Source organism: Semicossyphus pulcher, unplaced genomic scaffold (assembly GCF_022749685.1).
Source record: "Semicossyphus pulcher isolate SPU_LCO1_2020_fin unplaced genomic scaffold, fSemPul1.0.p SCAF_1, whole genome shotgun sequence".
NCBI classification, from domain to species: domain Eukaryota; kingdom Metazoa; phylum Chordata; class Actinopteri; order Labriformes; family Labridae; genus Semicossyphus; species Semicossyphus pulcher.
Genome location: NW_027211603.1, coordinates 31,270,842 through 31,287,304, shown reverse-complemented (window position 1 = coordinate 31,287,304; position 16,463 = coordinate 31,270,842). Strand labels below are relative to the sequence as shown.

General features: G+C 39.1%; 2 protein-coding genes across 3 annotated transcripts; one reads left to right on the top strand and one right to left on the bottom strand.

Annotated features, from left to right (window-relative positions):
* Positions 1-2,008: 2,008 nt before the first annotated feature.
* On the bottom strand, positions 2,009-9,586 carry LOC138588028 (synapse-associated protein 1-like). Its single transcript, XM_069658015.1, has 9 exons — positions 9,309-9,586; positions 8,824-8,942; positions 8,571-8,637; positions 6,741-6,814; positions 6,482-6,621; positions 6,245-6,396; positions 3,298-3,347; positions 3,015-3,171; positions 2,009-2,907 (listed from the first exon to the last, which is right to left on the bottom strand). The coding sequence occupies exons 1-9, from the start codon at positions 9,508-9,510 to the stop codon at positions 2,777-2,779; spliced, it is 1,092 nt and encodes a 363-aa protein (XP_069514116.1). The 5' UTR covers positions 9,511-9,586; the 3' UTR covers positions 2,009-2,776.
* Positions 9,587-11,345: 1,759 nt separating this feature from the next.
* phospho2 (phosphatase, orphan 2) lies at positions 11,346-15,528 on the top strand. Of its 2 annotated transcripts, none has more exons than XM_069660500.1 (4): positions 11,346-11,379; positions 12,038-12,115; positions 12,331-12,425; positions 12,527-15,528. In XM_069660500.1, the coding sequence occupies exons 2-4, from the start codon at positions 12,045-12,047 to the stop codon at positions 13,084-13,086; spliced, it is 726 nt and encodes a 241-aa protein (XP_069516601.1). In that variant the 5' UTR covers positions 11,346-11,379; positions 12,038-12,044; the 3' UTR covers positions 13,087-15,528. The 2 variants fall into 2 exon arrangements, with proteins under 2 accessions (XP_069516601.1, XP_069516593.1); XM_069660492.1 differs by having other exon boundaries at positions 11,352-11,445.
* The last annotated feature ends 935 nt before the right edge of the window (positions 15,529-16,463 follow it).

The following is a 16,463-nucleotide window of genomic DNA, read 5'->3' as shown; positions in this document are numbered from 1 at the left end:
ATGAAATGTTTTTCTGTTTAACAATATGAAACAGGTCTGAAGTATTGAGGTTGATAAGTTCTACAACACAAATAGTTCCAATGGCATGTAAGAGTACAAATGGTAGTACGCATATGCTTAATCTGTGTGCCGATTATGAGGGGGTCCTTGGAAAATGTTCTCTCCTGTAAGGGTATCCTGTCCCCAAAACGTTTGAGAACCCCTGATATAAACACATACAAATAAATGAAGTACATCCAATACTCCATCCATTACATGTACAGCTTATCTGGTTCAGGGTCGCAGGGGGCTGGAGTCCATCCCAGCTGTCACTTGGCGAGAGGCGGGGTACACCCTGGATTGATCACCAGTTAATCACAGGGCTGACACACAGAGACAGACAACATCTAATGCTCACACCCACACCTACGTGCAATTTAGAGTCACCAATGAACCTAACGAGCATGTCTTTGGATTGCGAGAGGAAGCCGGAGTACACAGAGAAAACCCACGTATGCACAGGGAGAACATGCAAACTCCACACAGAAAGGCCTGTACGCCCAAACCAGGAACCTTCTAGCTGTGAGGCAACAGAGCTGCCCACTGCAGCCCCATTTAACTCCAAATGAAGCAAAATGCCAATCTACTTTCCCAGTCTGAAGCTGCAGAAACTGTAACCCCAGAGGACACGACCGTTACTGAAATGTCAATGAGCAACACACAGGAACATCATTATCGCCATGGCAACTGCTCTGTTTCTGAAGGTGACCTCTGGCCTTTCAGTGAAGGGGATAAGGGGAGTCCAAATAGAAAGTTTATTATAGAATCACACCAATGCCCTGTGTTTTTAGACAGTTTAGGAGGTCTGGCTGGTTGGTGGTAACGGCTGACAAAGGACCCCAGCTGGACCCTGTGACACTGTGATTACATGGTTGACATCTCGGGCCTCTAAACCATCTGGATGTCCCAGAAAATAAATTAACATGACTGAAATGAGCAGAGAAAGAACTGAAGATACCTGGAACTGAATAAAACTGAATTTAAGGGAAGAACTCTTTACACCATTTTTTTAATATGGATTTGTAATCTCAGTTTAATACTATCTTAAAATCTGTCTGTCAAAGGTAATGCTAACGCTAACAGCATTTGTAGCTAACATACAAACTTAAAATAAGCAACCCAAACATTCTCCTGCACTCTGTGTCTCCAGGTTACCACAGATCAGCTGTTTTTTTATCATGTACATTTATCTGTTTGTTTTAATTTATCATCAATCAGTTAAATAAGAGTCTGCTGTGTGAGGTACCAGCTTGATTAATGTAGACATACATGGTCTGCTGTATTGTTAATTAGCAGTATTCAGAACATGCCACTGAGGCGAAGTGATAGACAGAGTGAAAAGTCCCAGTGATGTTTGCTTTTTTCCCTTGCTTAACTGGTCCTTTTTTTTGTGGTTTTTTTTGTCTTTTATACGTAGTGTCACCTACACACCTGTGAAAACACACGTAAAAAGTGGCCTACAGAGAAAAGATCTCTTCAAATCCTCTTCTCTGAAATCTTATACCGTGCTGCAGGTCAGAAAGACCTAAAGGATGTCAAACACAAGTTGAAGAATGGTCCAGTTCTTTCCTTATGTGATGGTACCATAATATGAAATATACTTTATTGAAAACATCACTTCAGTTGAGAAAGGTATAAGGGAGAAACTAACAAAAGTAATTCTCATTCTGCCCTAAAATTGTCCCTGTTCATGTTTTATTAATTTTATAAGAGATCAATAGGAGAAATGTGTGCATTTATGCAGGATGGAGTAAGGATTAGACCTCTTGACACATTTATGTACCTGAATCTGTCAGCAACATATACTTATCAAATCACCTTATAATATTGAATCTTTTAGATTTAAATATTGGCCACACATATAAACAAAACATTAATTTTAATGTTAAGTCTACATCAAAAGGCAGGACTTCATGGAGGTTAAAACTACATATACAAGACGATGTCAAGCCTTTATTTCACTGGTAATAAAAGGACTTCTAGCATTGTGCAGCGTTGTTGATCAATCCCCAAAACACTTTTCTCCTTCATTTTAGAGCCTAGTTTCTCCGGGTTTTGTATCCATCTTGAAGACCATTTACTGTATGCGGTCCATATTAACAGATATATATTTATTAAAGGATGACAGATTAAACAGGAAATTTACAGTATTTCAGTTTCAGAGGAAGCAAAGCAGACGTGCACAAAGAAGTTTGTCAAAATGCAGTACAAAATGTAAAACGCTGAGCGGCTTAAAGTGAAACGCAGCTCGAAGTAAAGAATAGTGTTAGAATCATCTTTATTTACATAAATGCATCTTTACATTTGACTTAACTCTACTGTAACTACACTAAGACTTTACTGTACAGCCCACCAGGAAGCAGCAGTGGAAACAGAGATAAAATTGAATGTGACTTCAAACAGGTCCACCATCATAAAATTCATGGTACTTGCACTGGAGCGCCCTCTAGTGGCTGCTCCCCATCACAAAAAAGAGGGTAGAGGAAAGCAAGTTGATGAAACTAATATAGGAAGGGGCAAAGAAGTCGCACTTAACTATTACACCTGAACATAGCAGAGAGGACACACTCCTGCTATTAACGGATCTACACCTTCATCACATACAGGAGAGTGTTTACAAGATAGTAATCACAGTTTTACGGAGCAGAAGATGTGCATGTTCATCCTCTAGCGCTTCACTGGTCTCTACTCCTCCACCCTGGGCTGAATCATCATACAGGGGAGAGACAGGTGTTGTCTAGCTTTCGTCAGCCTGCAGCATTTTCTCGATCTCTTGGTCCCACTGGTCATCCTTGTTGTCCGCCTCGGTTACTACCTCATACTCCTGGAGCTCCTGCTGCAGCTCCTTCTCCCAGTCTGCTGACTCATCTGCAATCACACCACAGAAATATTTCTTTAACAATCCAAATCTGGCTAAATAATAACAATTAAAGCTTGCCCCAATTTTTAACTGACGCTACAGTAGAAACTCTCACCATCAGGAGTGGAGACGCTGTCCTTCTTGTCCAACACCAGCTGCTCCATCTCTTTCATCAGGTCCTCCTGGTTGATGGCTGTCCCGTCGAAAGCGTCGCTCACAAACTCGGACACACCGGGACTTGTCGACATCTCCTCCTCTTCTTCTTGAGGTGGCTGAGAGGCACACCAACCGGAGAAGAAGCGCTTAAATCTACTACTCTTTGTCAAATCCAAGAATGACTGTTTGAAAATATAAGATACACACAAACCCTTACACACATCTCATTTTAGAGCTCTTACCTTCTGTATGCTGCTGATGGAAACTGGTGGAGTTTTTGGTCTGACATTGTCTGTAAAGAACACAGTGCTGTTAGCTTTCCATATTCAAATCACTATATATTGTTTGGTGAAGTCAATGACCAGTGGATTTCCTTTAAAACCACAGCACTGTCTGTGATTTGTAGAAGAGGTTGTGTACAGTACACAATTATTTTATTTGCTTTTAAATCCAGTCCATACACTGTTTTTTTTTACTGGAAATGCTGGAAACTATCTACCCATCTGTTACAAAAATATATATCTTTTTTAAATCATATCAAATATTTTAGGATCGTTGCACTACTCATATTTGCACTATTGTCTTTCATAGACATGTAAATATTAGTTTAATATTTAAAGCATACTGAACACTTACACATGTTTTTTGAGCTGTAATCTAAATTATATTGCTGTACTGTGATGAAACATCAATGCTGGTGTTAATATTGATAATTCTTACCCAATTTATATTAATCGACATGTCATTGGTTGGAAATGGCTCAAACACGCATCTACTGTTTTAAATCAGCTCTGGACCTTGCCAGCCGATGGGGACGTAGAGACGACCGCTTGGGACAAAATAAAATCATAAAATGTATTCAAAAAAAGAATGTTAACGCCTGTCAATCAGAGGCGGGCAGTAAACTCCCCCGGCCCCGTCTTTGAAACCGCGCTCATTTTCAAATATATCCTGATCGAGACACATCATTCACTAGAGTTTACACTATTTTTGCTAGCACACTGTACATTAGCCTTCTAGCTAACGTTACATTACCACTAAGACTGCGCCCATTCTCTCTTCAAATTTCAGAATCAGAAATAATTGTTACAGGCTGCACTTGCATTCCCTCGGCTCCGAAAGCTCCGGCTTCAGGCATTAATAGGGCTGGAGCCAACGGCTCGAACTGATTGGGCTCAGGACCACCTTAAAGTGCTCTTCAGGGGACTCTGTAGGGGAGAAGTCCTCCACCTCAAAAGAGCCCTCTGTGGCATATGGGCCTTGTGACTCTGTGTCGCTCTCCATTTTTCTCTGGCCAGGAGAGGGGGCGTCACTGAGCTGCTAGACACACTCACCCCCCTCTCAGCCCCTTGCCCACTTCTGCAGTGGGCAATGGAGCTATGGTCAGACCTGGGGGTGCAGTTACACTTTAATGTTTAATGTTGGCTTGTTAATATTAGTTTAATATTTAATGTTTAATGTAGGCTTGTAAATATTAGTTTTATATTTCTAATATTCAATGTTTAAGTGTACATAGAGAGCAAAGTTAAACCGGAGACAAATTCCTTGTATGTGTACATACCTGGCCAATAAAGTTGATTCTGATCCACTAATGTTCCTTTACTGGAGAATTAACCATATTACATAATGTTCCTCTCATGTAATCCCTTAAATGTAAGGTATTTTGTAATATAAATGGCCACAGCTGATCACTGACAGGTGGTGGTGCAGGCAGAAGTATTGATAAACAAAAAACGTGGTTGTGATTAAGAGTGCGTTTGCATTGGTTTGACAGTGTGAGTGGAAATCAGGCTCATGCTGAGGGGTGGACTACGAAGCGAGATTAGAGGCTTAGCCGGGTCTGTTAGGCCTAAACACAGTTTTCAGTGTCACTAAATTGGCTCACTTTTAACCTGGCTACATCACCATGGTAACTTACTCTGCAAAGCTAACCTTGTCGGGACCAGGTTATGTTCAGAGATTGGGCTTAAAATCGGCTGTGAAGCGCCATCCTGTCATTCATAATGTCCTGACGATGTTCTCCCGGGGTAATACAGATCCTCAGCTGAGGTTATGTGTACAGAGAAACTTCTGGAACGTAACGTTATAAATGTAAAGACACAGAACCAATTTCCTGCCAAGTCCATTTTACACGGCTGGTTTAAAAGGCTGTGAGCATGCACAGAGCCTGAAGCAGAAAGCCTGAGTTATCAGAGAAAGTTCATAACCACCGACGTGATACGCGTTAGCTTTTAGCAGTGCTTCAGGCTTTGTCGAGCCAGCTTACGTAAAGAAGGCCTGGGTATGTTGAACTTGCTTCGTAGTACACCCCTCTGACACGCCCTGATAAATAATGATTGAGCTCTCTGAAATGAAACTTGCATTAAAACACAGAGTTTTAAAGCATCTCGCTGCTGAGGTTAAGAGTCGAGAAACAGGTATTTCAGGCATACGCAGACAGTGAGTGAATGCTGTGAGCTATGGTGACTGATGTGAATTATTTGTGAATGTGAATTAATGAGGCGTAAAATACTGAGTTAAAAGCCATCTGTTTTGTTGCTTTATTGTTTGAGGGTTTTCCTATGTGTCTGTGGATTCAAGACAAAGGTCATTCATTCATGCTCTAATCCTGTGTGTTGACTTTCTTAAATATACTAACTAAAAGACGAGCATCTAACCTAACCTGACTGGCATCCAAAACAAGCATTCAGCCATTACGAGCTGTAAGAGGCACATCTGATGAGTTATCTGAGTTATATGGACCTGAACAAGAAAAAAAAGGGCTGTACTTCTTAAGGAAAAGGCAAGTTCTGTCATTTTTAACAGAGGAGCAATAGAAAGCTTTCTGGCTCATAATATTACAAATGAGGATGGGATGTGTACAGCCAGGACAGGAGGGCTCTGCAGCAATGTTTTGTTCTGCAGTCTGGCAAACGTTACAGAAGTATCGTCTGTCGTGGCACGTAGCTAGCACTTAGCAGCTTCTTTCCTCAAACTGTAAAACCCCTAAATTTATCGTCAATACTTCCAAAAAATAGTTTCTTCGTTGTTCTTTTTTAGTATTCTCTGTAAACTCTGAGAAACATAAACATAACCCTGATAGTAATAAAATTATCTAAATGCAGGTCTTGCAGTGGCTTTTGTTGATGTAAAGTTGAATTGAACCCCTGAGCATCTCTGCCGTTGTAAAATCATTGATGAAAGTCTGACCTGTCAAGACGACATCCTCAGGTGACACACTGGCTCCTCTGTCCTCTCCGTCCTTCTGCTGCTGCTGAGCTGCGAGCGCTGTGAGCTGAGCCGACTGCTTGATCAGAGACACCCGGTAGAAATAATTCCTCCAGAAAACCTCCTCCTTCACGCTGTCACACACAAACACATTGCCCTCAATACTTTATTTCCACACGTACATTTAATACACACACATAATTCTGGAGCACTACTGACTGTTTAGGAACCAGGTCAAAGCGCATGCGGTTGAGGAGCTGGTCTTCCTCCAGCATCACCGCAGCCAGAGGATATATCTGCTCCATGTCGAAGTTGAACTGAACCCCAGCGGGAGGGTCTCGCAAAAAGTTCCTCTTGTCCTAGAATCAGCAGCAAGAGATATAATCAAATGTATGTATAGACCAAAGAGAGATAATGTCAGACACAGACATGCTCATATAGTGTATGACATTCATATATGGGTATGTTATTTGCTTACAGCTGACAGGGCAAGGATCTGCTGCTGGATCGTCTCCTCCTCATTGTAACCGACCCATGGAGGTACTGCTGCTTCTAGACACCAACACAAACATACACAAAAACACCTTCAGTCACATCCCAGTAAAAAGATTCTGCTGCTGCAAGTTCACAGCTTCTCACCGGCAGACTGAGGCATAAAATCACCACTTTTTCTTTCAAAAAAATCTTGCAATTAATAAGAGATTATTTCTTCTCTCTTCTTCAAGAGTGCCATTTGAATCCAAGTGCAATTCACATTTCAAATTTGATTCATTAAAATGTTATGACCATTCAATAAATCATTTGTAGGTATAACAAAGAGTAACTAATTATGTGCCTTGTATTTTCATAGTTAAGTTTATCATTAGAAAATGTTTTACTTCTGTTGAGCTGAGTTTCTTACTTCAGTTTAATTGTTTCCATTTTTCCAATTTGTTTTCCAGTTTAAATCTCCCAATAGCAACTCTTATGAGCAAAAGATTTAGTGGGCTTGAAGTGATTTTCAGTGAGGACTCTAACTCTCACAATGCATTTCATGATAACATGATAGCTTTTTGTTATCCTTTGTCAGTCCCTGTCATTTACAGTAACTTATACCGGTGTGTATACTTTATATGCATGTATATGTTTTACATCTAGAATCCTACATTTCCCTTTCTGAGGAGACGTTCTTCAACAGTTGATCTTGTGACCCTATACATGACAAACAGGGTGTTGTATTTCTAAACATTATCTATATTGTTTTTTGATATTCTTCTAGAAATAGTACAAAGGCCAAATGAATCTAATTTTGCTTTTTCACTTTCTTTTTGTAAACTAAACGTAAAGAGCATCTTAATTCTCAATCTTGTCTGAAAATGACAAATTAAAAAGTTAATCCTTGATTTTATATGATTTACAAGACATAAGGCCACAAATTGTGAGTAAAAAGTGGCTATTTTCAGTAAAGCTTCTAAAAAACGTCTGAGCGGACATATCATATGTGTAGATATTATTTCAGTAGTCTAACATTGCATTTGACCAGCTCTAATGATGGTTAATTTTTGCGTTCGTGCCGGTTGCACAAATTCTTGCTTGACAGGGCATCGAGCCCACCGTTCTCCTGACAGGAAGAGGAACGGAGCGAGCTTTCGTGCAGGTGTAGAGACGGGACTTCGGGATGGGAAACACAAGCACCTATGCGGGACTCCCTTATGTTATTGTCTGTTTTGATGCAGAAATATAAGAAAACGTACAAAAAATGACTCCAGAAGCCGCTGTAGTTTGTTAGTTCATATATAACTGTTGAAAATATAATTACTAAATCATGTTCCTACACATTGATTCACTGGGGTCTCCAACCTGCAAATTGCTCTTTAAAAATGTACCCTTTTGGTGTCAAACACTAACCCCTGACAGCTTAAAAGGTTGCGCTAAATAGTATAGCTTTGCTCCATTTCTGACACCAGAAGCTGATGCCTGCTTGGATAAACAATGATAACTATACATTCTCATATTGACGGACTGGGGAGGAGTAACACTGAACGCAGTTATGAAAGCTAGTCCTCATAAATCCAGTAAAGCCTTTTTAAGACTATAAAATCAGTTTCTGTTTGATTAGCTGTAGCCACTAAATATTTTCAAAAATGACAACACTGATTTTATTTCCCTGCTGATACTGAGATTTTCTCATGAAGACACAGTAAGCCTTTCCCACATAAACATGATGTGCCTAGCATGTGACTTAATTGAAACTGGTTTGCCATTAAAGTAAGGATTCTTTCACAGAATAAAAAATCCTGTGTTAAGTTTTTTTTCCTTCTGATCTTACCTGATTTCTTTGACTTCTTCTCTTGGACAAACTTCTCCTGTTCCTTTTGGAAGTCTCCGAGAAAAGTCTGAAAACACATTCAGATAGATGTTAAGTGGAGCAAAAGGGAAAATCAATTCCTTATGTTACATCACATTTAGATGTTGCAGCCTTTGACAGCAACAAAAAAGACATATGTCACTGTCAAAAATCAACCCTGAGTTGTCTTCTAAATGCTGGCAAACTTGTCAAACAAGCCAAAAGAGCAGCCTGCCTTGTCTATGATGCCGTCGATCTTGCCTTCTTCCACAGTTTTCTTGATGGTCTGAGCAGTCTCTACCACTGACTCAGAGATCTTCTTCGTGGCATTGGAGGCAAAGCTGAAAATGTAACCTTCACATGGAAGAGGCAGATGGGAAGACAGTGTCAGTATTACATTGCAAAACATGCCACAACAATAAGAAGACAGCTGCTCCTGCAGTCAGATATCCTCTTGTTTGCATAGGCAACAATCAACAAAGCAGAAGACTAAACTTAAGTGAAATTTCTAGAAAATTAAGTAACATGTTAATATTTTACCTAAAACTTAATTTTACTCATTTAATGGGTTTATGGGGATTTAATAAAGACAGCGTCACGCCGCATGTGACAACCAAATCCTCGAGTCACTGACAAGCGAGTTATTAACTGACTTGACTTTTAACAATATTATTTTGCAAACACTACAACAACAAAAAAGAGATATGAGTTTTATCTTACCTCCCAGTCCTTTGCCCTGCTCGGAGTTTTCCTGGATCGCCTCTGGTTCTCCATCCTGGTCAGCTGGTTGCTGTTTGTTTACCTCGTTCTGTGCTTCTACCACCTTTTCTTCCTGCTCCACTATCAGGTCTTCTTTGTCGTCCGACGTCTTCGTGTACGTCGGGTTCTCCAAACCCAACCACGTCCCCAAACCTCTAAACATATTCGTCGAAATGAAACAACTGTTCCGCTTGAAGATGACAGATATAAAAATCCCAACAGGGGCTGGTTGTGGACTTTATGCAACCAGGAACTAAACAGACAGGATTTCTTCTTCTACGTTTGCGTATAATCCAAGCTGGAGTTTACCGTCACCTAGTGGTCAAAATGGTGTGAAGTGATGCCTTCATATGTACTCTGGGTTAATCTCTATTTACAGATTCTACATAGAAATGTAGAATACATATAAATGCAGAATCTGTAGGCAGGGACGTGGATTTTAGGGATGGCAAGTGTTTCCGTTTGTACTATGCTTGTAGTACGAGTAATATTGACAAATCACGTATCAGCAGGCTGTGGCCTATGCAGGAAAAACAGTCTGTGATGGTGAGCAAAAGCAGGCGGAACATCATGTCATCTGAAAATGATTTACCTTCAACTCTGTAAACAGAAATCTGCATGCAAGTTCTGCAAAATTCAACTTGAGGTAAATTCCCTTGACGCTGGGTCATGAAAGCCATTGGGCCTTCAGATTTCCCGACTTCCATGAATGCATCATGATCGATCCGACCTTCATTCAACAAATAAGCATTTTAAAAGTTGTTTTCTTCTCCTCTGGAGGACAGACCTGACAGAGCTTGCATTTTTACTTTTTACAAATCTGCATGATGCTGTTGACATTTCGGCAAAGGCAAGACCCATTCATTATTTTTGTTTGTATAATTATTGTCCCCAAAGGCTTTATGTCAGACTGTAGCTGAAAGGAAACGAGATTGAATCTGGCTCAATGTTTAAATTTCAGTTACAGATTTTACCTGGTGCATAAACGGTGCTTTGGTCGGAAATGTTTACAAAAATATACATCTGCTTTAATTTAGGCAATATTAACAGAAAATAATACGTAACAGCGAACCTTCCTCACACTCAGAAATGAATATATTTAAGGTAGTGTCTAGTGTTTTCTTTGTACGGGACATTATATAAGCGTCTGTCGCTATAGCAATAATATATATTATTAAAGTTGTTATAACCAACTTCAACCAGGGTTACTTTAGTTAATGAAAACTAAGACTAAAACTAAAACTAGCAGTGAACTTTTTTTTTTTAACTGAAATAAAAATAAAAACTACAATTTTCAGAAAAAACTAAAACTAAATAAAAACTACAATGTACAATGCGGTTCACACTGTGGTTGCTATAGCACTTCTCGAGAGACTGGCATAATAAAAAGGCCTAATGAAAATCCTATTTGATATCATGCAGTCTTTCATTCTACCCTTTTCAGCTTCTTTAAATCAAGGCTATCCTCAATACCTGAAAAACTAAAACTAGTCAATTCCTCTAAATAAAAATAAAACTACTATTACTAGGCCTACTAAAAGTAAACTGAAATCAAAAACCAAAATGAAAGACTAAATAAAAGTAAAAACTACTGAAAATTTCAAAACTATAATAAGTCTGGTCTATGGGTGTACTCTGAATCAATGTTTAAATTTCAGTCACAGATTTTCGGCTGTCATAAATTTCACTGGTGCATAGGCGGTGCTTTGGTCGGAAATATTTACAAAATATACATCTGCTTTAATTTAGGCAATATTAACAGAAAATTATACATAAAAGCGAACCCCTCACATAAAAATATTGAATCTGTTTAGTTTATTGTCTCTAGAGTTTGTTTGTTTGGTGTTTGTATGGGACATTATACAAACGTCTGTCTTTATAGCATTGATACATATTATTAAAGCCGTTATAACCGACTCCAACAAGCGGCCCTTCACCTGCAGGTGGCGGTAACGAACCCGGAACTGTTACACTACTTGTAACACAACAAGACGAGGAGGAAGACAGACCGGTGAACTGATGTCAGGTTGAGGTCGGTTTGCCATTTGTTTTTGGCCGTTTTACCTAAAATCTGATGTGTTTTATTTTTTTTAACGTGGTATGTAGTCTAGTGTATGAATCTTTTTAATGTTTGTTAGTCTTCCTGAGCATTATCTGAATTGTCAGAGCAGAATTGAAAAGGATTAGCCGGGCTGCTAGGCTGTGTACTTGTAAGTGAGGCTGCACCAGACCTCTTAAAAAAATTGTCGTTTAAAACATCGTCAGTTTATCTTAACCTTTATAATTAATAGAAACTAATTGCGAGTATCTCATGGCAGAGTGAAGTGTTGTGTTAAAGTCGGCTATTAAAGGAGACTTATTTGTTGAATATTTAATTTTGATTGGCACAGTTTATTAGAGTCTGTCACTGTTTGTGTTTGTAAAAGATAGGGCAGAACGACTGATTATACAAGCAGATAATAAAGAATAACGGCCACACCTTAATGCCAGACAGACTAGACTGATCAAACATGCATAATAGAAACATATCTAACCAGTGTATTGGAGTATTATTAGTTATGGAGTATTAGAGTACAATTATGATAATATATCTATTTTTTATTAATTTAAGTCTAAAATATGAATTGGTTCCCTGCTGCAGGTCTTGCTGTTTATTGCTCTTTCTTAGAATTTGTTTGGTGTTTTTCCAGGTGAAAAATGAAGACTCTGATGGTGTTTGATTTTGACCATACTGTTGTAGATGACAACAGTGACACTTGGGTGATAAGGTAGGCTTTAAAACATTGAATCAGTAAATAAATCACTGTGGAAAAAAATACCAAAACACTTAGGATATACTACCAAAAGTCGTTTTATACTAGTACATCATAATACCACTGTCACATGATTACTTTAAGATGAAATATAATTTCCTCTATTTTAATTACCAACAAAATCACCAGTTCATCCACAGTGGATCAGTTTTTTCCCCTTCTTCTCCCAGTTGCCTGCCGGGTCAGACTCTTCCTGACTCTGTGGAGAACTCCTACAGAAAAGGTCACTGGACTGAGTTCATGGGCAGAGTGATGAAGTACATAGGTGAGAATTATTCATTCATTCATGTATCCATAGAACTGCTCAAGGCATCAGTGCAATAACATTTAATTGCTACCTCCCTTCTCATTTTTCTGTCCCTCCAGGAGACCAGGATATCAGTCCTGACAGGGTCCGCAGTGTGATGGAGACCATCCCCTTCACAGCTGGAATGAAAGACTTGCTGGCTTTCATTTCAGAGCATAAAAGCACCATTGACTGCATCGTCATCTCTGACTCCAACACCTTGTTCATAGACTGGATCCTCCAGGCGTCAGGTCTCCAGGCAGCTGTCGATCAGGTTTTCTCAAACCCGGCTAAGGTCAACGAGCTCGGGTACATGGAGGTACACGGCTACCACTCTCACGACTGTGACAAATGCCCCGTCAACATGTGTAAGAGAAAAGTCCTGGAGCTGTATCTGTCAGAGCGCTCTGATGGAGGTGTGAAGTACGAGCGGTTATTTTACGTCGGGGACGGTGGGAATGATCTCTGCCCGTCGTTCTGTCTGAGAGGGCACGATGTTGTGATGCCCAGGAAAGGCTTCACCCTGGAGAAATTGCTGGCCCGACTGGAAGGTCAGAAAGATGATGCTTCTGTAAAAGCTAAAGTCATTGCCTGGAGCAGTGCCACAGAGATCCTTGAGGAACTGAAAGCCAGTATGTAGTCGTACAAAACATACCATACATTTTAAGTTGTAACAAAACATTGCACTTACTGGGGCTGTACCGTAGAGGGCAAATGCTGCTTATTATAAATGTTTAAAAAATCACAAGACAATGTTTATCTTTTTAACTTTTAATTATTTACATTACAAATCCTCAAAAATTATATGTTGTCAGAAAATTAAATTAAAAAAAAACAACCTTTAGTTCTATATAAAGGTGTGTTTTAAACTCAGAGGTGGAGATTGGGAACCACTGCATCTTATTACTATATGGATATACAACAAAAACATTATTTACATCTGCGGCACTGGATCATAATTTGCTGATGGTTTTAATTAGTATAGTATTTAAGCTCTTGGCCTGATCCATATTGCCTTGGAAAAGAGGACTTAAACGTTAACAGCAAGAGGACGTTTTACAGAAAAGCCCGTAGTTCAGACACAATATATCGTAATAGCAGCAGGTGCCCAAAAATAAATCTGCCATGTAGCAGGCTACCTTTAGACAGTAAAAGAGTAGTTGTACTTTTTGGAAATACACTTATTTGCTGACGATTCATACTGTTTCAATGTCTGTACACTATATAAAGCTACAGCTGCAGCCTATTAAATTAACTTGATATAAGAACTGGAGACAAGGGAAGCTGCTCGCCTGCTTTTATAACAAGGTAATAAAAAAACGGCCGACCAGTTACTGTCCTGGAAATATGTTCTGTAATATATTTCTTGTTTAATCAGAACAAATTATATATAACACATGAATTAGTTATATTCAAACAATCAAGGAAAAGAAGATAACGTGGTAGAATGCTGGTCGAGGGAATTCGGACAGCTAGGCCTGCTGTTTTTCCTACTTTCATTGTTTGCACCAGGCTAAGCTAAGCTATGCTAGGGTAGGGCAAAGAGCAAAGAGCAAGTTATTTCTTCCAGCAACATTGAAATGCAACATTTTATCTGCCCCATCAGTGGTATCAGTGATATGTGAAGCCTTTCAGAGCACTTACAGCTCCTGTGAGGAGTTTTTTGCGGGGTATGAAACAGACTGAAATAAATTCTGATTACTATATAGGACCCACAAAAGCAAACCAGACCATCAGCGACAAGATTGATTATTTCTATATAGTTATTTCTAATGCCCGAAACTGCTGGCAGGGGGTAGGTGTCAGACAAAGAGATTAACTGCACGCTGCCTTTGTTTACATTTTCCAGGGCAAAAATTTTAAGTGAGTGATACATATGACAGTTAGAGAAAGTAGGATGAGATTTTGTGTTAAAAAAACACCACATAAACATGTAAAGGACAAACTCAGCAAAAATATGAGAGGTACAGCTTTGTCCACAGGGGGCGCCAAAATCAACACAAACTTAAAGTTCCTCACAGGCGCTTTAAGCAAACGAACATGCTTTAAAAAGTGAATATATAGCATACAAATACGCTCTGTGGCCTTATCTATATTCGGTATTATATTGCAGTAGGCAAAAAACAGTTAACTTGTATTCGTGAAGGCACAGGTGTAACTTAAACTCTAAGCTATAACAGTGTGACAGTGAGCCAGCATACACATTACCAGGACTCTGAAACTCAAGCAGCTTAATGGACTTTCAATATAGAATTCACGCCTGTGCTTTTCCTACTGTGACGTTTTAAACTGTCTTCATTATAAAACTACTAAATAATATGTGTAGGCTAATTTCAAATCAGGGCTGTAGCCACCAGTTTTATGTAACACCTCTGAATACACTTACCTCAGTTGCCCTACAGGCTACATGAAATTACCGTAATGAAACAGTATTTCAACCACTGAAACACGTTTTCTAGTTTATAAAAATGTTAACTCTTTCACACTATCTTTTAACTATAACATCATATTACTACACCTCTTGATATAGATTTTGAACCGTATATAGGTGCTCTACACAGAGTTTAATTTAGCATTTGATTTGTATTTCTGTTGCTTTATTCATAGTGTTTAACATCTGCTGCTCTCTGGCTGTGAAAATGTTTGCCCTTCAATGATTTTATCTGTTAAACATCTCAGGCTTATCATTTGCAGTCTCTATCTTGTTTAAGTTAACTGGGTCATGTTAACTCTGGGTTGACATCAATGGCATTAATATAAACTATTTGTTTACGTTTAAAGAACAAAAAGTCCAAGTATTTCACCACTGATCCCTCCAGACAAACTGACTTGAGTTCCCTGAGTTTTATCCAGAACCATTATTTCTAAATCCATCCATTTTATTCATTTATGTTGTCAAATTAACAAGTTTTTGATTGTATCCAGGTTTCTCATTGCCAGTATATATAACCCGGACAGAGTGTTGAGTTTTCAACTTCATGGTTTTTGAAACATTTAAATTCAGAGATTTGTTGACACTGCCATGAGATAACATAAAGTCATATTTGTTTGTTTATTCTTGTAATTCTAATGGTGCAATTAAAACCAGAAACCTCTTGTATCCATTGTTTTCTTTATGTTGTGTTCGATGATGGACCAGAAAAAGAAATCTGTACACAGCAATGCAAACAAACAACAGTCAATAGTAACAGTCCAGTTCTTAATGTCTTTGTTAAAATATGATGATGTTATGTTGGATGGTGTTATAATATTTTTTTTTTTTCTTGTTTAAAGTAGGTATGTTGTTAACCATCTTCACCATCTTAATTTAGCACACTGGCACATTAATTAAGAAAGCTGAGGTGAAAATAAACTTTGGAAATTAGAGACTGTATGTCCAACCAGAGTCTGCAACCATGCTAGCAGCTTTGTGAGGCTGTAACAACTTAAGGACAGCTTTGAGCTAAGTGCTTATGCCAGCATGCTAATGTTTTCACAAAGTCAATGGCTGTGTTCGAAATCCCGTACATACTACATACTACACTGCTAAAAAAAAATTAAGGGAACACTTAATCGTCACAGTATAACACCAAATCTGTTAAACTTCAGAGATATCAATCTGTCTATTTAGGAAGCACAAGTGATTGTGAATCAGTTTCACCTGCTGTGGTGCAAATTAAAGAGACAACAGGTGCAATGGAGAGGCAAAAGCAAGACAACCCCCAAAAAGGGAATGGTTTTACATGTGGTGGCCACAGACAGTTGCTCTCTCCTGATACTTCCTGACTGATTCTTCTTTAGTTTTGTGTTCTGCTAGTGTCCTTGTCACTACTGGTAGCACGAGGCGGTACCTGCAGCCCAATCAGGTTGCACAGGTAGTCCAGCTCCTCCAGGATGGCACATCCATATGTGTGGTTGCAAGACGGTTTGCTGTTTCTCCCAGCACAAGTTCAAGTCTCAAGAGCATGGAGGGGGCACCAGGAGACCGGTTGTTACACGAGGAGAGCTGTACAGGGCCGTAGAAGGGCATCAACCCAG

Excerpts from the sequence above, each read along its gene's own strand:
- LOC138588028 (XM_069658015.1), bottom strand. The coding sequence starts at position 9,510 with ATGTTTAGAGGTTTGGGGACGTGGTTGGGTTTGGAGAACCCGACGTAC. Across the intron at positions 6,815-8,570 it reads GAAGAAGTCAAAGAAATCAG|AAGCAGCAGTACCTCCATGG; the intron begins GTAAGATCAGAA and ends GTTGGTGTCTAG. Across the intron at positions 6,397-6,481 it reads TTTGACCTGGTTCCTAAACA|CGTGAAGGAGGAGGTTTTCT; the intron begins GTCAGTAGTGCT and ends TGTGTGTGACAG.
- phospho2 (XM_069660500.1), top strand. The coding sequence starts at position 12,045 with ATGAAGACTCTGATGGTGTTTGATTTTGACCATACTGTTGTAGATGAC. Across the intron at positions 12,116-12,330 it reads AGTGACACTTGGGTGATAAG|TTGCCTGCCGGGTCAGACTC; the intron begins GTAGGCTTTAAA and ends TTCTTCTCCCAG. Across the intron at positions 12,426-12,526 it reads CAGAGTGATGAAGTACATAG|GAGACCAGGATATCAGTCCT; the intron begins GTGAGAATTATT and ends CTGTCCCTCCAG.